The sequence below is a fragment of the Culex pipiens genome, chromosome 1 (assembly GCF_016801865.2).
Source record: "Culex pipiens pallens isolate TS chromosome 1, TS_CPP_V2, whole genome shotgun sequence".
Taxonomy (NCBI): domain Eukaryota; kingdom Metazoa; phylum Arthropoda; class Insecta; order Diptera; family Culicidae; genus Culex; species Culex pipiens.
The window spans coordinates 116,904,467-116,927,101 of NC_068937.1; the positions used below are offsets into that span (position 1 = coordinate 116,904,467).

A 22,635-nucleotide genomic window follows, 5' to 3' on the forward strand; every position below is an offset into this window, starting at 1 on the left:
AATATAGGATAATATTAAAGAATTCTTTTTACTTGCAGAAAGTGGCATCCGAATAGCATTTTAACAAAATGTATTAACATTTGAAGTCAAGACGATAACTGTATGCCACAAAACAAGATAAAATCATCTTTACACAGTTATTTCTGGCTTCGACTAACAGTCACTTCAAGTTCAGCATCCTATTCTATGGGACTTTTGTTACATGCTATCATAATTAAATAACGAACAATTTTTGGAAAGTAATGTTTTATTAAACAAATATAAATACATTTTCAATGCTTCAATCGATCAACTACGCACCGATAAAATTCATTCTATCATTAAAGTAATACTTTCAGATCTGCGTACCCTAACGAAACCTAACGAAATAGCACTTGCGAGGACTCGTCTCCCTTTTACAATCAATCACAGTTTGCAGTGTTCCACGTGCAGCACGGGCAGATCTTTCACAATTTCCATTGTTTCGTGAATCACTTTTTCACTGTCTTCCGGAACGAATCCTGCATTGGCAATGCCACCCGATATGGAACCCCGAACAGCCGATGGCCTCCGGATCGATCCCAGCCGTCCGGGCATCACTGGCGAGCCGGAAGAATCACCAAGTATCGTCGTTCCGTTCATAATGCTTGAGCCATTTTCCGTTCCATCGGTGAGATGTTTGTACTTGTCTTCAAGGCGGGTCTCTTCTGCCAACTCTTTTTCCTCGCGTTTGTGCACTCGGTACATCCATCTAAAATTACACATAATTAATTTTCATTTATAAACTAACATTCAAAATCGACCGTTGACTCACAGGAAAATGACCACAGCCGGAGCAGTTAGCGCGCCACCGAGCAGGAAGAACGCGCCCGGCAACACGTTTATTGTAGCCGCGTAAATGGTGGTGTACATTGGGGCGTAAACGAGCGGCATCAACGCTTCGGCTACCCCAAACAGGGAATTGACTTTGCCCAGCTCGTCTGACGCTACCAGCTTCGAAGCAATTGAACGCATTGAGATGAACGAAGTGCCGTTTAGCATTTCTACGATTGGACCTAGGAAAAATTAAAAAAAAAAAGAAATATAATTTTCTAGCTTTTCAGGAAAGAATTCAGATTTTCAAACAAAAATAATTAGAGATTAGAAAAAAGAAACTTTTCACGATCCCTAGATAAATGAGATGGTCAAAAATATCAATTTTAGCTCGAAACGTTTCTAAAGAAATATGGTAAGCTTGACTTTTTAAGACAAATACTAAGAATTTTAATAGCATAGCTGAATACTTATAAACAACAAATGACAACTGAGCAGTTCTCTAGGATTTCGGTCATTCGATTTTTTTTGTATTTTTTAATCCGACTGAAACTTTTTTGGTGCTATCGGTATGCCCAAAAAAGCCATTTTGCATCATTAGTTTGTCCATATAATTTTCCATACAAATTTGGCAGCTGTCCATACAAAAATGATGTATGAAAATTTAAAAATCTGTATCTTTTGAAGGAATTTTTTGATCGATTTGGTGTCTTCGGCAAAGTTGTAGGTATGGATATGGACTACACTGGAAAAAAATGATACACGGTAAAAAAAATTTGGTGATTTTTTTATTAAACTTTTTATCACTAAAACTTGATTTGCAAAAAAAACACTATTTTTAATTTTTTGATTTTTTTTTTTCATTTTTTGATATGTTTTAGAGGACATAAAATGCCAACTTTTCAGAAATTTCCAGGTTGTGCAAAAAATCTTTGAACGAGTTATGAATTTTTTAATCAATACTGATTTTTTCAAAAATTTAAATATTGGTCGCAAAAATTTTTCAATTTCATTTTTTTATGTAAAATCAAATTTGCAATCAAAAAGTACTCTAGTGAAATTTTGATAAAGTGCACCGTTTTCAAGTTAAATCCATATTTAGGTGACTTTTTTGAAAATAGTCGCAGTTTTTCATTTTTTAAAATTAGTGCACATGCTTGCACACTTCTGGAAAAAATATTTTTGAAAAGCTGAGAAAATTCTCTATATTTTGCTTCTTCGGTTTTTGTTGATACGACCTTTAGTTGCTGAGATATTGCCATGCAATTTAAACCTTAGATGTTTTCTAAGTTTCACCCAAACAGCCCACCAATTTTTAATGTCGATATCTCAGCAACTAATGGTCCAATTTTCAATGTTAATATATGAAACAATTGTGAAATTTTCCGATCTTTTCGAAAACAATATTTTCAAAAAATTTTAACCAAGACTAATCTTTTAAAAGGACGTAATATTGAATGTTTTGCCCTTTTGAAATATTTGTCTTGATTTGAAAATTTTGAAAATATTGTTTTCGAAAAGATCGGAAAATTTCACAAATGTTTCATGTATTAACATTGAAAATCGGACCATAAGTTGCTGAGATATCGACATTAAAAAATGGTGGGCTGTTTGGGTAAGACAAAAATTTTCCTGTTTTTAAACCTTTGCATGTCAATATCTCAGCAACTAAAGGTCGTATCAACAAAGTCCGAAGAAGCAAAATATAGAGAATTTTCTCAGCTTATCAAAAATATTTTTTTCGGAAGTGTGCAAGCATGTGCACTAATTTAAAAAAATGAAAAACTGCGACTATTTTAAAAAAGTCACCTAAATATGGATTTAACTTGAAAACGGTGCACTTTATCAAAATTTCACTAGAGTACTTTTTGATTGAAAATTTGATTTTACATCAAAAAATGAAGTTGAAAAATTTTTGCGACCAATATTTCGATTTTTTAAAAAAATCAGTACTGATTAAAAAATGTATAACTCGTTCAAAGATTTTTTGCACAACCTGGAAATTTCTGAAAAGTTGGCATTTTATGTCCTCTAAAACATATCAAAAAATGAAAAAAAAAATAAAAATAGTGTTTTTTTGCAAATCAAGTTTTAGTGATAAAAAGTTTAATAAAAAAATCATCAAATTTTTGTTACCGTGTATCATTTTTTTCCAGTGTAGTCCATATCCATACCTACAACTTTGCCGAAGACACCACATCGGTCAAAAAATTCATTCAAAAGATACAGATTTTTAAATTTTCATACATCATTTTTGTATGGACAGCTACCAAATTTGTATGGAAAATATATGGACAAACAAATGATGCAAAATGGCTTCTTTGGGCATACCGAAGGCACCAAAAAAGTTTCAGTCGGATTATTGCGCCATTCTCACTAACTTGGACTTCGCACTAAATTATTGCTATCGATCGCACTATTGCGACTTGTCAAACTGGCTTGGGAAATTTTAATTTTCTCAATAAAATGATCAAAGCGAGCCGATGTTGTTCACCTATCAATCGCAATTTTAAAGTGCGAATGGCCAGTTTGGTGGAAACTGCGACTGGAAATGTAAATAAACAACTGCTGGTTGCCTAGTTTTTGGAAATTTTGTTGTCAAATGTGCGAGAGAAAAGTACGGGCCAAATCCAAGTTACAGTGCAAGGATCAATAAAAAATACAAAAATTAAAATTGAAGAAAAAAGACCGATTTCGTAGAGAATTGCTCAACTGTCTGTGCGGATTTGAAGGTCTTGGAATGAAAGAGTCTATACAGTCCAGACTTAAGAGGCAGTATTTGTAAATTCTGCTCGGTTTGTTCTAGAGGTCGTATCGATTTTCGTTTATTTCGTAAATAAAATCAATTTCTTTTTTCAAAAATGTTTTATTTGTTTATTTTTTAAATCAAATTTACAACTCCAATACTTATAACTAGCGTGAAATTTTCCGAGGATTCCAAATATGACAAAATTGAGACCAAAAAGTGCCGCTATGGAGGCCTACAGGGCAAACACTAACGTTGTAAAATGTTTGTTGTAGAAAAATTGAAAAACTATGATAAAAACTGCAATTGGCCAAAAAGTTAATACCGTAGGTTTATAGTCCATGAAATTACCTATCTTTTGACCAATGGTAGTATGGGTGTTGGAGGCTGTTGCAAAAAGATATTAAGGTTTTAAAAAAAAACAATTTTTAACAGTAATTTGCAAAAGCTATAAGAAAAAGTCAAACCGATCCTGGATGTCTATGGCCCATTTTGAAGTGCTTCGAAAGACCTTTCAAATGCATCTACGAGAGTTGGAATTGATGAAGTTTTACGGAAATGCGAGCAATTTTAAGATTTTTTAGGGTTTTTGAACCTCAAACTTCGAAGCCCGTTTTACCCCACTTCCCTTTGTCGTAGAGGGCTCATATTTGGCATGAGTTCATCTCATGTATAGACAAAAAAACGCTGAAAGTTTCATCCAAATCGGAGCACCTCGATACGACCTGTTACACATTGGTGAAAAACTTGCTCTGAATTATCCGAAGCCTCGATTATCCGAAGTTTTGTAAGGGACTTCGGATAATCGAATCACGAACAAAATTTTTTTTGCAGTATTTTGCAATTCTTGTTTTTAACAAAAACAAAATCGAGTTTTGCGACCCCATTTTAGACAAATTTGAGTTGTTGATTTCACTATTACACAGAAAAAAATAATGTAAATATGGAAGCTGTAATTTTGGAAGGTTGAATATTACCTCTTTTATGATGTAATTTTACCTCAATTTAGACTGAAAAAGTGACATTACACCAGAAAAGTGGTAAAATTACACATTTCCAGAGGTAAAATTACACCTTTTTTCTAACATAAAAGATGTACCCCTTGTAATATTACCATGATTTTTTTTTCTGTGTATATCACCATCATTTTGGCCGCTATCTTGGATTTAAAAATTCATTTTAGAGTAGTTTAGGGGTCATACCTAAACTCGACAATAAAAAATCAGACAACGAAAAAACTGTGGACTGTAATATTATATTTTGTTAAGATTTTTATTAAGTTATACATAAAATATAAAAAAAAAATATGAATATCCATTAACAGAATTCAGGGATACGATTTTTGAAAAAAGGGTTTCTGTACATTAAGCACCATGCGCCACCACCTACTGGGGACTTATTTCAATGGAGAAGCATGGTGCTTTATGTTCGATTAATTAAATGTAATGTTTGTCTTTGACCATGACTAAATGCATTCTCGTGAGTAAATGGCTCGATATGCACAAAAATGGCTTATAAATGTCTACAAAGTCTCATTGAAATCTAAGAGGGTCGAAATAAAGCCCTAAGAGCAAAACTCTTTGTCAAAAATCTTGAAAACAATGAAACTTTATGCCTTTAAATTTCACATACCCAAATACAGCTGCCACGTGGTAACGGCAAACGCGTACACAAAGCTGGACAGGATCTTCGACATCGAGGACATCACCCCGATCAGGGCGTCGTCGATCTTCAACAGGTGGGAAAATACCCCCACCGAAAAGATCGTCCCAATCAGCCCCGTCAGCATGCCGTACGTGGAGAAGAAGCTGAACTCGACCTCACTCCAGTTGAACCGGTACCGGGTGAACAGGTAGATCACGGACATCTCACCTGGAACAGAACACGACGGAAGACAGGTTAGCTGCTGGGGTTAGTGCCTAATCGGATGAAGTGACAAACGATTCTTAAACAGGGCAGCCCAGCGGGTGTACTTATCGTAGATTGAGTTTAATAACCGGCTAAAATAATAATATCGCACTTCCGCGGAGCTACCCAGTCTAAGGCCAAGGCTAATGCAGCTATACTAAATGCACACTCTACTAACCGTGCAGGGGCCCGATGACAACCATAACCACGATCATCAGCATGATCACCCGGAGGCGGCGTTGGCGTTCGCCTTGCTTGAACGCCACGCGGAACGTCTCCATCACGTGTTCCTTGTCGAAGAAGTCGGCCAGTGCGCTCTTCTCCTGGGCCTTCAGCCGTTCCTTCTCGTTGACGATGTCGACCTCCGGCACGAAAAACACCCCGTAGAAAAACGCCACCAGGTACAGGCTGGCCGAGATCGAAAAGATGCCGTAGAAACCGATTTTCCTGGGTTGGTTAAGGGGTAGAGGAAAAAGATTGAACACTGTGTATGCCGGGCAAGATTGAAGGTTAAAATTGAAAGGGGAAAACCGCAAATGAGGCGCGTCTATGAGGTAATGTGGTACAAAGAATGGCCTGTAATCATTTGAGCATGGCAAATTTTTAGCCATGACTTTAACAATTCTAAAGCATTTTAATCAAAATAAAGCACTGATTGTCTTTATATACCTAAAGCTTTCAATGGGGATTAGAAGCTTAAATGAAAACAACACAATTAAAATTACAGTCAAAAAACTTTTTTCGAACGATTCATTTACAATTTCCCGGTTATTCATCAAATTCGAGGACAACGGTCACTCGTTTGTATTCGTCACTGATTGTTTGTCCCCAGATAAAATCAATTTTGCTCGCAAATATTTATTCATAATAGATACCCATTAATAATATTGATTTTCGGCGGGTGGAAACCGCTTACGCACGTGACACGGAAAACAAAATTACCCCCACGTTTATGCGAATGACACCGATTGAATACTAATCAGAGAACTTACTTGAGCAACACTCCACTGAACGCCATCCCGATGGGGACACCCAGCGAAAAGCACAGGTTCACGATACCGATCCGCAGCGTTCGCTCCTCGGTGGTCGTCACGTCCGCAATGTAACTGAACACCCCCATAAACATGGTGAACCAACCCCCGGTGAGGGCCGGAAACAGAGCCTCCGTAACGGCGGCGACCTCCATCGGTGTCCGCTCGAAGTACGTACACAGAATCAGGCCGATGGCCGTAGTGAACTCACCGATGATCGGAATCAGAATGCACGGTTTCCGGCGGCCATGCCGGTCACTCCACGAGCCCCAGAACAGGATCAGCATGCAGGGCAGGGCACTCTGGAGAACCGTCTTCCAACCGGCCATCCGCGCCACCATCTGCTGGACCATTTCTTCCTCACTGTCGAAAGAGGGCGAAAAACCAAAATCGTTACAACTGTGACCCCAAAGTCACGTGCTGCCTCGACAAACTCACTGCGTGTAGTTGGCCGTTTCACGCCGCGTCAGCGCATCACAGATCGTGTCACCGTAGTCCAGATTTACCCGGCAGGCCTTCTCCAGGTTTAGATTCTGCGTCGCCAGGCCGGCCAGCACGCTCGGCATGATGTAGCACGCCACGATGGGCTCGACGGTGATGTTTTTCTTAAAGTAGCGCCACTTGTCCATGAATGTGCTGGTCGTGGCTTTCCGGTCCGGTTCAGGCATTTTTGTGACTTGTTTTGTCATTTTTGGAACTATTTTTACTTGAACTTGTGTGCGTTACGGTATTATCACAGTCACTTTGGTGCACTCATTGGTTAGACTAGTTGTATTGCTGTAATCATTTCTGTGCTATTATAGAGAAAGAGATTCAAAATGTGTTGATCGAACCCACTACAACCCTGCGTTTCAACTTTTCAAATTATTTCAGTTCAATGAAAAGCATTAAATTGTATAAATCTTTAACTCCCAGAATATAACGAAGTTGGGGGTCCATTTTGAATAAAAAATAAGCATTCTGATTTTTTGTTTGGTTTTGTCAGGACAAGTTGATTTAGGAATCATGGATACAACGAATTTTTATTTAAATGGAGTGAATTTTAATCTTATGGAGAAAAATATCGTGAAATTCCGGATTTCACTTTTTAAAAACCCTAAGGATCCTCTACACGCGAACAATTTTTGCTTCGACTTTTTTGCGGAAATTGTCATAACCAAGTCCCAAAATAGCTATTTTCGCAAGTTTTTCTTTTTTTTTTGTTTTTTAAAGAAACTATTGAAACAATCAGATCAGTTTAGGTCTTGCATAACATTTGTACAGGACCTAATACAAAAAGTGGAACTCTAACTGTTTTCTATTCAGAGTTCTGACAATTTCCGTAAATAAGTCGAAGCAAAAAATGTTCGCGTGTAGTGGACAACAACTATGCTTTAAAAGTAATTTAAAAATCATGAAACTACTGTAAAGCAAAACAAAAACAGCGCAAAATTATCGAAATTTCTTCCTGAAAAAAAATTTTTTTTAATCAGAGAAAAATGGCAAAAAAACAAGAAGCATCGAATGATTTTAAAAATTATAAAAATTTGGTAGGGGAACAGCATCTAACTCCAGCGTGCCTCTTATGTCGTCATATCAGCACTTTAACAACCAATTGCAGCTCATAAACAGAATATTCAACTGAAATCGAGTGATATAAGTTTAAATCAGCAAATTGGATGGAGCGAGTAAGAAAAATTAAAAAAGAAAATTCAATGATTTATATGAAAACAAACTTTGAGAATGCAGATGTTTCCAACAAGGTTTTTTATTGTGTGGATATGAAAAAAAATGTATGAAGATGAAGTGAATTTTAATTTCTAATTTTTAAAAAACAACTGCTGATTTTGTTCTAAAATTGTTTCAAGTTTAAAAATAATATCTCAACAACATAGAAATCAATAAAAGTTTGAAAAGAATATGTAAGAAATTAGATACTACAGTACAGTTTATCAAAAGTTCGATTATCCGAAGGTTTTTATGGGACTTCGGATAAGCGAATCACGAAAAAAAACAGTTTTTTTATTTGCTTACTTTTAACGTCAAATTCTATTTCTGTTGTTTGCTTTGACAAACTACCAATTGAATTTTTTCGGCCGCCATTTTGGGTACAAAAATTCTAAATCACTTTAGAGTAGTTTAGAATTTCATACGTTAGCTCAACAATTATAAATAATACAAAGATGACAAAGACTCTTTTATCCAAAGTGAAATTTTACCGAGGCCTTCGGATAATCGAGTCTGGACTTAAAATAAAATCCACATTGCTATAGCGTTTAGAAAAATGATATAAATTTCTTTTATTTTGAAAAAAAAATTAGATTTATAAATTATTATTTATCGACTCAAATACAAATAAATCGATTCCTTATCAATAAATATCACATAATTTGACTTGGTTGTTGAGCAGGAGCTGTTTTAAATTATTGTTGTTATTTCAAAGAACTGGGTTTGACAGAAATTTAGTGCTATGACTTTTATCAGAATGAAGATATGGCTGAGCAATTCCATGCCGAATAAGGAATCGGTTGTACCGGACCCTCTCAAATTTCATTGAAACTTTGTAGACATGTTATCCTACGCTCAAGTACGCTGTATATATGGAGCCAGTTTCACTCGTTAATGACATTTGAGAAGAGCGTGAGTGTTTTGAATATTTTTGCATTCCGTAATTTAAATATCGCTGTATCTCGAAGCATCGTATCAAAAAGTGGTCAAAGACAGACTTGTAGGAAATTTGACGGGCTTTCCGAAAAAATACACTGAAAAAAATATATGCCACTTTTATGAGATTTTTTGATATTTAAGTTTAAAAGTCAGATTTGAAGATGAGGTGAAGATGAGGTGAGTTCACGATTTTATTTCGTTCATTTTTTTTCACGAAAAATGCAGGATGGACAAAAATCATTAACTGAAACTGTTTTTTTTTTAAGTGCTCTAAACGTCAAAATTTTCAAAAACCGAATACGGTAATCGATTTTCCAGACAATTTTACATAAAAGTCTCCATATTGACCATTGGCCTAGGTCCAATTCTTGAGAAGTTGCAGCGGTTTAAAAATAAAAATGTCGAAAAAGTAGGTTTTTTTATGGTTTTTGGCAGTTTCTAAATCACAGACTTGATTTTTCGGTCTCGAAAATATTTTTACCGGAAAGCTCGTCCAATTTCCCATAAGATTGCCTTTGAAGAAAAAAAACACCTAAAAAATTCCTGTTTTGATCTGGAATTGCTCGACTACATTAGGTATAAAACAAAGTTAGACCGTTTGCAAATATTTTTCAAAGTTTATGGATCATAGATCGAAAAGAGACTTAGAACTTAGATAAGTTGATTTTGCGATGTCTTGACATGTACATAATCTAGCGAAAACAATCAATTACAGCTGTTTCATTAACACGTGTGCCCACACTGCATTCATTTGAGTAACATATTTCAGCACAATACTTTACATTTTGCAGAACTCTCCCTTTCGCCACCGGCTTCAGTAGCATCATTTAAATATTTGTTCTTATCAGCCCACCTGTACACGAGAAAAATGGCTGCTTGACTGGGCTTTGTTGTCGTTAGCCAGAAGCTTTAGCTGTATATCAAAGCACAGTTGAATGAAGTTACTTTGATAGATTTATCAATTTTAATATTTTAGAAATATTAAACCTTTCAATAACATTTATTTATATTAAAATAACTTTTTTGCAATTCCGCTGTGAAACTGTCAACTTTTGCTGTCCTTCTGGAGAAACGAACTACTTTTCCCTTCCAAAAATAACAGAATGTAAAATTAATACCTTTCAATACCTCTGTAATGAGCGCTGAAGTTGAACTTTTCACCACTAGTATCGAAAAGTAACATTTTTAATTTATTTATATTTTGTTTTAAATGGTGAATTTACTTGACACATGAATGTTTGACATAAAATTCAATTCTAGAAGCATTGTTATTGATCACAAAAAAATGTTGCAAGCAACTCGTTGCAAAACTTGTACGACTCATGCTGAAAAAATTTTCTTTTTGCAATTTGTTGTACAAACTACTTTTAATCAAAGGCACTCAAAGTCACGGTTGCTTGCTCAGGTGACTTTACTGCAGGCCCCAATCGGAAAAATGCCGGTATTTGTGTCATCTCTAATTGACATTGAAACCTAGAACGATATCATCGAAGCGGAAAATTATAACCCAGAACTTTAAGTTTTTTGGCTGATGTAATTTTCTGCATGCACGGTTATGTGTTGACACAACATTGTGATTGATAATGCCAAATTAGTTCTTAATTTAGAATCATCATTCTTGTTAACACCGTCACGCAAATAACGATGCTAACAATCAGTTAAGCCAATCAATTCGCACGATGTCGTTAATTCAGTAGAACAACTTTAATCGTGACCATACTTGGAGTACCAACATTAAGCATTGAACTCGCTGAACTCGTGTACATGCTCATCGTATGGCCATCTCTAAGCTTAAAGCAACTTTGTTTTAAAAATAGCACCCTTTCACTTTGGAGGGATCCGCTCCAATCGTCACATACATGTAAGCATTCCCAACCAAGAGATGACCCATTCATTTTTTTTGGCTAGTACAATTTGAGCCGCACTCTTCAAACGGCCGTATCAGTATGACTGCAAAGAAGAAGCTAGAATTGCTTATCGCAGCATTCAAGTCCAATTTGTCGCGGAAAGTTCTGTTAATCCAATCCGTTTAGCGTGCCCGTGGTGCCGGGAAGTTTTAGTTTGATGCATTGATTTCACACAATTATCTAAGAAGCATCGGTGGTTCAGTGGTAGAATGCTCGCCTGCCACGCGGGCGGCCCGGGTTCGATTCCCGGCCGATGCATAGATCTTTTTACTGTTTGAGCTGAAAAATCACCGATTGTGATTGGACACTCAACAATATTTTGACTGAATGAAGTATATGAAATAATAATTGTAATTTTTTATTCAAATGAAAAAAGAAATCGGGAAAAAAATCTAAATATTCTAAACCTGAACTTTGAATGAGCATTGCAATCATGTTTAAGATCATTACTTATAACAAGCATCGGTGGTTCAGTGGTAGAATGCTCGCCTGCCACGCGGGCGGCCCGGGTTCGATTCCCGGCCGATGCAATGATATTTTGGTGTTTGGATTGTTGAATATATAATATAAACACAGTGAGTATAGGGCAATGCCAAGAAAAGTCCGGAGGCGCATTTCGATTAAGAAATAGCTTAATATTTTGCTAGAACTTAACCACAAACTACGTAATCCGACTATCTGTCTTGTCACAATACTGTATTCATTACTATAAGAAGAATATTTGAAGAAAACATGGTGAAAAAAACTTCAAAGTATTTACAGCAGCCTTATCAAAAACTAACATTTAACAGTATTTTACAGAATTTTGCATTCATGCAACTTTTACGTGTTCATATATAGTTTAATATTTTAATAATGTTTGTTTTAATTTCGTTTTTTTGCAGTTCCGTTGTGAAACTATAATTTCCAAAGACGAAACAGGATACAAAAATAACACAAAAATTAGCAGTACTTTTCAGCATCCTTTAGAGTGTCTAATACTTTTCATATAATTTTCTCAAAGAGCAATTCCATGTCAAATAGGGAATCGGTTGTACCCGACCCTCTCCAATTTCAATGTAACTTTGTAGTCATGTTATCCTAGGCATATATAAGCCATTTTTGTGTACAGTACAGTTACATTCGATAATGACATTTGAGATGGGCGTAAGTGTTTTAAATATTTTTGTATTTCGTAATTAAAATATTGCTATATCTAGAAAGCCATTGCATCGTATCAAAAAATGGACAAGGACAAACTTGTAGGAAATTTGACGGGCTTTCCGAAAAAAATACTCTGAAAGAAAAAAACATTCCACTTTTATGAGATTTTTTGATTTTTAAGTTTAAAGGTCAAATTTGAAGGTGAGTCCACGATTTTTTTAAGTTCAAAACTTTTGTGAAAATAGCCTAAGATGTTACAAAAAGACTAACGAAAAATGCAGGATGACCAACTCCCCTAAAAAAATACAAAAATCATTTACTGAAACTGTTTTTTTTTTTTTTTTTTGAAAAGTACTCTAAACGTCAAAATTTTCAAAATCCGAATACGGGAATCGATTCTCCAGACAATTTTACATTAAAGTCTCCATATTAACCATTGTCCTCAGTCCAATCCTTGTGAAGTTACAGCGGTTTTAAAAATAAAAATGTTGAAAAAATAAATTTTTTTGATGGTTTTTGGCAATTTCTATATGACAAACTTGATTTTTCAGTCTCGAAAATATTATTACCGGAAAGCTCGTCCAATTTCCCATAAGTTTGTCTTTGACCACATTTCAATTGGATGTATGGGCTTACAGATATAAGCTAATAACATTGCTCATAACTGAAAACATAATATTTTTTCAGTGTAGTTTTTACATTTTTATTTTTAAAACCGCTGTAACTTCACAAGGATTGGACTAAGGACAATGGTCAATATGGAGACTTTTATGTAAAATTGTCTGGAGAATCGATTCCCGTATTCGAATTTTGAAAATTTTGAAGTTTAGAGTACTTTTCAAAAAAAAAGTTTCTTTAAATGATTTTTGTATTTTGTTAGGTGAGTTGCTCAATCCTGCGTTTTTCGTGAGTCTTTTTGTAACATCTTAGGCTATTTTCACAAAAATTTTGAAAGAAAAAAAACCATGGGCTCACCTTTAAATTTGACTTTTAAACTTTAAAATCAAAAAATCTCATAAAAGTGGAGTGTTTTGATTTTCAGTGTATTTTTTTCGGAAAACCCGTCAAATTTCCTATAAGTTTGTCTTTGACCACTTTTTGATACGATGCAACGGCTTCAAGATATAGCAATATTTAAATTACGAAATACAAAAATATTTAAAACACTTACGCCCTTCTCAAATGTCATTATCGAGTGTAACTGGCTCCATATACACAAAAATGGCTTATATATGCCTAGGATAACATGTCTACAAAGTTTCATTGAAATCGGAGAGGGTCAAGAAAAAAGTGCCTAAAAAATTACTGTTTTGGGCTGGAATTGCTCCAAATTTTGTTTGAATTCTATGTCATAAGAAATTATCACAAGGAAAACAAATTGAGAACAAAACTAGGAGATTTTAAAACGATTAGAATTGTAAAAAAAAAGTAGTAGAAGACTTCTGGAGTTTTTTTAAGGTCCAATAAACCAAATTTTCAGTTTTTGCTTTTTGGGTGTTTTTTAATGCCCCTGACTCAAGGCGGTTTCAAAAACACCCAAAAAGCAAAAACTGGAAATTTGGTTTATTAGACCTTTTAGACCGCCAGATTTTTTCAGCACGAGTCGTGCATTTATCCTACGAGGTTTTGCAACGAGTTCCAAACAACATTGTTTGCAATTCCGAAAACACCCTTTGAGTGGATATAGGTCAAATGTGTATGTATTTTGTCAATGAATCGTTGAAATAAAAAAAACGTTGAAAATAGAGCGTCCAATTTCCCGTCCCGGGAAAAAAATCCCGGGAATTCCCGGGATTTCCCGGAAAAAAATATTTCCCGTTTCCCGGGAAATTTGTAAATTTCCCGGGAATTCCCGAAATACAAGCAGAAGTATACATTTTCCTACCTTTTTGGCACAAATGTTTTGAAATTATTTGATTTTATTTATTTCAATACACTGTTCATATTGAACTAATCAGTTTGTCTGTAAAATAAAATGGTCAAGGTTTAATTCAGATAATATTTATTTTTGAAGCATTCACCACTAGGAATATTGTTTGCTTATATGTTGGACAACAAAAATTACGCTGTTACGGAATAAATATAAACTATTTTGTAAAAGGTTGTAAAAACCTTTTAAACGTTTTTTTGTAATATCATTTGAAAATAAGATATTAACATCTTCCGGCCAAGATCAACATTGAGATTTGAGGATGAAAATTGAACTGATAAACTGTTAAATATAAAAAATGTCGTTAAATTTCAACCACTTTTAAATGCTCAAAATTATTTATTACCATATTTAATACCATATATAACTAAAATCATATTATAAAACCATGCAAAACCATTAAAAAACAACTTCGTATCATATGAAATTTATCCAAAGAATGCAACTATATTTTTAAAAAAACTCCCTCCAAATATTTGAAAACTATGAGTTGTGATTTCATGAAATAGTGTTTCAAGTTAAGAAGCGCTAGAAATAAGATTTTTAAGGTAAATTCAATGATTATTTATCTATTCACAAGTTGAAAATACTTGTTCTGAGATAAATTATTTGTCATGAGAAACCAAATTTCTGCATGATTTTTTTTTCATTTTAACTTGACAAATTTCAAAGCAATTTTATGGTTGTGGAGCATAGATTTTCATTTCAACAAAAATACTAATATTTTTTTCTTTTATTAGGGACGATTTGAAAGACGGCATTCAAATTAGAAAGTTTATATATTTTCTCAAAGTTGCATGATTTTTGACAAGCAGTCAAGCCATTCATGGATCCTCACACTCATTTTGACCATTAAAGTTGCTGTTCTATACAATTTTGTTGCAAAAGATTTATCAGAAACAGGATCAGAATAATTTTCGTTAAATTTCAAATTTCCCGGGAATTCCCGGGATTTCCCGGGAAATTTGTTGAAAATTTCCCGTTTCCCGGGAATTTTGTAACCCCGGGAAATTGGACGCTCTAGTTGAAAATTATTACTTTTCGAAACAAGTGCTGAAAAATTCAACTTTTCAGTGCTGAAAAGTAGAACTTTACAGCATTTATTTTGAATTTTGTTATTTTTTTGGTACAGAAAATAGGCTTTTTATCGTTCAAAAATGACAGGAAAAGCAAGTAATTTCACGACGGAATTGCTAAAAAGCCTTATTGGCTTCGTTTATATTCTCAAAAGCTTACTTCCCAAAATAAGCTTATTTCAAACTCGATTTTTCAGCACTCATCTTATTTATGCTTAAATGTTTAACTCGTGCTGAAAAATCTTCTTTTTGTAACTTGTTGTTTTGAAACATCAAGCTTGATTTGCTTGATTTTTTCTCAAAAAGCTTAATACATGCTTTCAATTATGCTCCGAGGTTTTACTAGAAATTTTCATCTGTGTTCTTACTGAAGGTTTACAAGTTATTATAATTTGCTTATTTGTTAACGTTATAAAAATCTGTTCTTAACAGTTTATAATCAGAGCGATTCAGAGCGATTTAAAGAGAACACTTTTAAAAAGTGTAGAGACAAAAACTGTAGATAGAGAAAATAAGTGTAAAGTTGACAAATAAAGGTAAATCATCTATAATCATCATCAAACTGTTATTCAAAACAAAAAAATGATGCCTTTGAAAAACAAAGTTGATGAAAAATCACTTTCTGTCCGATCGTTCTATCGCCACCAGGTGCATCATCGCTGAGCGCCGTGGAATTTTTGCAGTTGACAAAACGTGACTCTCGCAGGCTGACAGTCTGGAGTGGTGTCCGGTATGGGAGGAAACGTGGCTCATTGTTGTATAGCTACTGTGTGGTGTTGCAAAGTGCCCGACAATGTATATTGTTCTAAAACTCTTTTTTTATCACGTCATTGTCACCCAGTTGGACTATCCATAAACACATTTGAGCAACATTTGCAAAATTGAGTGATATTTTTATTAATTTTATGAAGTACGTTACAATCTTTGAATTTAAGCATATCGTAGGTTTTCAAAATTGGATATTTTTTAAGTTGTGTTGTGTTACTGCATGAATTTATTTTTATAGGCTCATTTCAAAAATTAGTTTGCTATTTTTTATAAAAAGATAAAAAAATAACAATATCAATACATAGAATAAACGTAATAGCTTAGACAAAATTGATTCCTCATTTGCAAGTACATTCTCAAATCAAACGAAAATAAGCTATTAAGCTCTGACCATACAATCGAGTTCTGAGTTCAAACAGTGTTCGATAACAATAATTAACCTAGTGTAATCCCTAATGTTGTCAAGAAAATCAACCCTCGTGACACAGACGCTCAATCTCCAACAGCTGATCTGCAGCAGCCCTTCGTTGACGTCTAATTAGCAGAGCCATTAAAAGCCCAAAACGTGTTTGAGCAAACAGCTGTGCAAAAAAAAGGTACAGCGTAACGCGAAATGTCGTAAAGATCTTCGACGGGCGATTTTCCCGCGATCCCAGACGACGTGCGCGAGAGCATTTCCGCCAAAAACGCACGCGACTAACCGACGAGTCATCACCCAAAAGGCACATGTCGTTCGTTACTGTAGTGCTCTCGTGGCGAGTGCTTACAAACTCACTAATATATTTTCCAAAATCAAAACTTCAAGAAAGGAAAGATAACTTCCTTGAAAAAAAAATGGAAAACGACAGTGATCAATTGCAGTTGCACTTCACATTTCAACACTTTTCAGGGCTGGGCTTTTCGATGATAACTATCGAAACATTAGGGGTAAACGTGCAGAGACGACACCTTACGTTCTTGATTGCATTACACCGATAAAATCGCATATGTGGGTACCGGTGATGATGAGCGGACGGAGTGTGGAGTTTTTCAGCTGGTCGGTTGTTCCGCCCGTGGATCATCAGTGCTGCGCCAAGTGACATGCAAATCGGTAATTTATGTGTGTGAAGTGCAGTCAATGCTTGTGGTATTAGAACACGTTTACTGATACACAGTGCAAGATAGCAGTGGTACGAGGTGTCGCGGAAAATAGGTGGAAAATTTGCATCGATAAGAGCCCAGTACATACCCAGTACATCAAAATAACAAGAAACTCTAAATTTATATGATAACTTCATGCTTCTTTGAATGACGTATTTTTTTAAATCATTTAATAACAATTTAAGCCCAATTTCTTCTGCAGCCATTGTCCATACTTTTGGAAATTAACGCCTTTAGGCAACACAAAACACTTAAAATGCATGAAAATTGAATTGCATGTCCCAGTTTCTTATTTTTTAAGAAATAACGTCATTATTCGAATTCCCGGACGCTTGGAAACCCGGACACCTCATCTTTTGTTATCAGTTATTTAAATAAATATAAGTTCGCATTATGAATGTCAAAACCGGGTAATTTGATGAATTCTAACATCAACATTAATTTAAAGTTTGTTTGAACGCTGTAGTTAATGTCAAAACAATAAAATAAAATAAAATTATAAGTTTACCAAACATGCGAAACATTTCACTGAAATATTTCATAAGCGTCGGGAAGGCAATGCAGAAATTTATGGTTTTGATTTCCTTAAATTCTAGCTAATTTTCATATAAAATATCGATTATTTTGATGTTAACAGCTTATTTAAGACCTAAAGAATGCCATTCACTAATATTTCATTCCAAATTGTTGCGATTTATTAGCAAAATCGAGTGTCCGGATTTTGAATCAGCTTTTATCAGTGTCCGGGATTCGAAGCACGAAGCAAGTCATTTTAATTTTAAAGTTCTGATGGAAAATGGTTAGAAAAGGCATAATTTGCATACATTCTCTTAAAACTGACTGTTTATACTATATCGACTTCAATGGGTCTCGTGGCGCAGGGGTAGCGGCTTCGGCTGCCGATCCCGATGATGCTATGAGACGCGGGTTCGATTCCCGCCTTATCCACTGAGCTTCTATCGGATGGTGAAGTAAAACGTCGGTCTCGGTTTCTCCTGTCTCGTCAGAGGCGCTGGAGCAGAAATCCCACGTTAGAGGAAGGCCATGCCCCGGGGGGCGTAGTGCCAATAGTTTCGTTTTTATACTATATCCTGATGATGTTTCTACATTTCGAACATATTACATGATTTTTTGCTAGCTATAACAAAAAACATATGCTACTAAGTGTCCGGATTTCAAATCATGACGTTAAACAAGGAACACAATTATTTTTTATTCCATCAATAGATTATGAGATAGAATCACGATTAAGTGTTTAAATAGATTTGAAGCATGAATCAACGAAATTTTGCAAAAAAAAATCCAACGATAAGCAAATTGGAATTTTGTTAAACGATTTTGCTATGTTACTCAATGAATCCAATCAAAATTTCATTTAAAGTTGGTGTCTTTCGCCCTCCTTCCTCCAGTGTTAAAAAGAAGCTATTTGATTAGAGATTATCTGGTCAATTTGGTGAATTCAACAAAATACAAAGACAATTCTTGGACAATTCAGGAAAAATATTGTAACTACGAATTACATAAGTATGCATTTAACTTTAGTTGAAATAATAGAAGTGAAATTCAAATATTTTTTTAGTAGACAAATCACTAGTTCAAAATTATTTTTAAAAGTTTTGGCAATATTTAAGAATCAAATTTATGATATTAAATTCTGCTTATAAGGTTATGTTGGGTACATGATCGACAAACTTCTTTAAAAATATCTCGTTTTTTGAGAACAAATTGTGTCGATTCGACAGCTGAGCAGTTCTCTCAGATTTCAGTCATTCGATTTTTTTTTATTTTTTAATCCGACTGAAACCTTTTGGGTGCCTTCGGTATGCCCAAAGAAGCCATTTTGCATCATTAGTTTGTTCATATAATTTTCCATACAAATTCGCCAGCTGTCCATACAAAACTGATGTATGAAAATTCAAAAATCTTTATCTTTTGAAGGATTTTTTTCATCGATTTGGTGTCTTCGGCAAAGTTGTAGGACTACACTGGAAAAAAATTATACACGGTAAAAATATGTTTGTGATTTTTCATTTAACTTTTTGTCACTAAAACTTGATTTGCAAAAAAAACACTATTTTATTTTTTTTTAATTTTTTGATATGTTTTAGAGGACATCAAATGTCAACTTTTCAGAAATTTCCAGGTTGTGTAAAAAATCTTTGACCGAGTTATGATTTTTTTAATTAATACTGATTTAAAAAATTGGTCGCAAAAATTTTTCAACTTCATTTTTCGATGTGAATCAAATTTGCAATCAAAAAGTACTTTACTGAAATTTTGATAAAGTGCACCGTTTGTAAGTTAAATTCATTTTTTGGTGACTTTTTTGAAAATAGTCGCAGTTTTTCATTTTTTTAAATAACTGCACATGTTTGCAAAAAAATGTTTTTGAGAAGCTGTGAAAATTCTCTATATTTTGCTTTTATGAACTTTGTTGATACGACCCTAAGTTGCTGAGATATTGCCATGCAAAGGTTTAAAAACAGGAAAATTGATGTTTTCTAAGTCCCACCCAAACAACACACCATTTTCTAATGTCGATATCTCAGCAACTAATGGTCCGATTTACAATGTTGAAATATGAAACATTCGTGAAATTTTCCGATCCTTTCGATTTTTTTTTAAATTTTTAAATCAAGACTAGCATTCCAAAAGGGCCAAACATTCAATATTACGCCCTTTTAAAAAGTTAGTTTTGGTTTAAAAAAAAGCTCTGTTAAGGTACGTTTTTGCTAGAAAACGCCGTCTATAAAATCGTCTTTTTGATATTATGTTAAAAACTGATTGTAAAATATTTAAATCTTTCAAAAACTTTGCCCATTGTTTATATGCAGCAATTCCCCACGAAAACAGCATGATTCGAAAAAAAAAGTTCTCCGATCGGGCCCAAAATTTTTCCGAGGGTTCCTTGGCCGAAATAATTAGACCCGTATTTTTTTGTTTGGCCATTACGGTGACCTACGCCGTGTTAGGGTGGTCCGAAAAATGGCAATTTTCGTCGATTTTCGCAAAAACCACTTTTTTTTAAAAATCGTATCTCCGCGCCATTTCATCCGATTTTAGCTGTCTTAGATGCAAAAGAAACGTGATTAGTTTGTGGCTATTTAGGAAAAATAGTAAGAAGTTTCAAAAATCTAGCTTAACATTTGAAAAGGTCGTATGAAAACTTAATATGCTGTTTTGAAGGTCTCGGGACCAAAGAGCCTATGTCTGAAAATATTTTTATCGGATTCCTCGGAAAATTTCACATAATACATCAAAAATGGTGAAGTTATGTTTTCTCTGAGATACGATTTTTTGAAAATAAAAACTGAGTTTTTCGACGCGCCACGCGCAAAAATGGGAAAATGACGAAAACGGGAAAAAATCGACTTTTTTCACATTTTTCACGAAGGTGGATTAAGTAACGTTAACGATGTTAAAAGTAAAACAATAAGAAACGGGAAAAATAACTAGTCAGCATTCGTTTATCCGAAGTCCAAAAAAACCTTCGATAATCAAAACGAATATTTGGATAATGGAATCTGGACTGTCCTCAATCTCAACCTCCTGATGAACAAATAAGTTGTGTTTGTTTTAATGAGTTTAGGAGACAATATTTTTATGATGAAAATTCACATGAGCTAAAAATAACTTAGTTTGAGTTCCAAAATTACATTAAAAGCGTATTATTCGGTAAAAATGTATAATTTTTACACTCAGTCAAAATCACACGACAATCACGAGGATTACCGCACGCTCTAAATCAGCCAAAAATTAGCGACATTGTCCGAGAAACACTTTTGCGACGCATTGGACAGGTTCTTTGATTAGACTGGGTGATAATTAACTTGCCGAAACAAATCGATTTGCAATGAGTCTCTATCACGGCTTTGAAATGATAGAAGTATTATTTTCATGAAACCTTGCAACTTCATCGCAACTTTCTAAACTGTCCCATTTGGACAGGATGGTGTACACAGGGGTGAAACAAATTGTCGTTTTTTTTTTGTGTTTGCTATTTGCAATTCGTTTAGTCTCTTTGGTCCATAGTTGATTTGCAACTAGTTGGATAATCACCATGATCCAAGCTTTCATGATGATTCGCCAATTTTTGCACACCCTTTCTCGTACGATCTTCGGGGTGAGTTATTTAAAAGTTGCTCAAACATATGCGAAACTTGCTGACCATTTGGTGGCCCCACAAGGCAAGATGAAAATGTCACCAGGGTATCAATTTGAAGGTGTTAATGAATTTAGCCAAGATAGTGGCATTTCAAATTTATTTTTATGTATAGTTACAAATTTTAGCAACTTTTTTTATGTAACATTCAATTTTTTATGTTCAAATCAAATCAAAGACTTTCTTTAACTTGATCAGTTATTTTCAGTTAAATGCGCAATTTTCCTAGGTTTAAAACACTATTTGCACTGAAATCTTCACAATTGCAGCAATGCCATCCGGAATCCAACAGTAATTGCCATTGAACTACATTTCTTTCGCAAACTGACACACACTTAACGACCAGAGCAGCGCGTCAATCTTCCTCATGTGAGCATCCCGGACGGTAATGGACATAAATTCAAATTCAAATTCAAATCCCCCTCCTTTCGTTGCTCTCCACACCACGTTATCACGCGAGATAATCCACTTCGCGTAGATAGAGTAGGGAAGATTTCCGACTAACGAGCCGAAATGCCATTCTCGTAAATCCAATTTACCAGAGCTACCGCCACTGGCAAACAAATGTGTTCAAATTTGTCAACCCAACCTTCCTGATCAACTAGACTGTGTGCCACGAGGATCGACACCGAAACCTGGCCGAGAGGCGCTAACCGCACGAAATTGGCCAATTCTTCACCGCTCCAGAACCGCCGCGAGGTTTTAGAGTTCCCGAAAAATCGTACCGTACGCCGAAACGGTTGCCGCGGGACTAAACCGCCAGCCAGCTGAGCGGGTCGGTTTAAAAATTAAACCTGAGCCGGTGTACCCCTTTGGAGGAGTCATAGCCAACTAGATCTCGTTTTTTAAGTATGAAAAAATCATTTCTGAAATTGAACTTAAACTTTTAACCACACATGAACCAGGGCAGCAAATGTAAAGTTTCATCCACCTGTCTGTGGCCCAATTCAACCCCACGGTGACATCCATGATATCGGCATACGCGCGCGTGATAGAACGTGGAACATTATGCGGCATATACCTACGATCAACGGTAGCTCGAGCTCGATCGGTCAAACAATGCCTTGCTAGTCCAACTGTCGTCGTTCGTTAGTACACGCCGTGACAATCATAAGTATTGTTCTAAACACGGTGGAACTTAAAACGAGTTTTGAATAAAATATTTGTTTAAAATAGAAAACATGCTTTACATGCCAATTTTCCCATTTTTACACTTGCCTTTTTGTTACTGAAATTTGAATTTCCAAAACTTATTTTATTTTTATTTTCGGAAAAAATAACATATTTTTTGTGACTGCCACAAAGCTAAAGAGACATCTTTTGTGCCACAGTTAACCCTCTACAATCCAACCTCGCCTTTGGACGGGCTTCGAGCAAAAACAAGCA

The 22,635-nt window shown here is 35.0% G+C and overlaps 1 protein-coding gene and 2 non-coding genes across 6 annotated transcripts; 2 read left to right on the forward strand and 1 right to left on the reverse strand.

Moving 5' to 3' along the window:
- Window positions 1–216: 216 nt before the first annotated feature.
- Window positions 217–22,012, reverse strand: LOC120416615 (solute carrier family 46 member 3). 4 transcript variants are annotated; one of them, XM_052706103.1, is made up of 7 exons: window positions 21,839–22,012; window positions 6,916–7,254; window positions 6,439–6,840; window positions 5,625–5,893; window positions 5,171–5,410; window positions 794–1,034; window positions 217–730 (listed from the first exon to the last, which is right to left on the reverse strand). In XM_052706103.1, the coding sequence occupies exons 2-7, from the start codon at window positions 7,164–7,166 to the stop codon at window positions 406–408; spliced, it is 1,728 nt and encodes a 575-aa protein (XP_052562063.1). In that variant the 5' UTR covers window positions 7,167–7,254; window positions 21,839–22,012; the 3' UTR covers window positions 217–405. The 4 variants fall into 4 exon arrangements, with proteins under 4 accessions (XP_052562063.1, XP_039434359.1, XP_039434376.1 ...); XM_039578425.2 differs by having other exon boundaries at window positions 6,916–7,266; XM_039578442.2 differs by having other exon boundaries at window positions 6,916–7,271.
- Window positions 11,218–11,288, forward strand: Trnag-gcc (transfer RNA glycine (anticodon GCC)). Its single transcript has one exon. It is a non-coding gene; the product is annotated as a tRNA-Gly (tRNA).
- Trnag-gcc (transfer RNA glycine (anticodon GCC)) lies at window positions 11,490–11,560 on the forward strand. Its single transcript has one exon. It is a non-coding gene; the product is annotated as a tRNA-Gly (tRNA).
- Window positions 22,013–22,635: the final 623 nt, after the last annotated feature.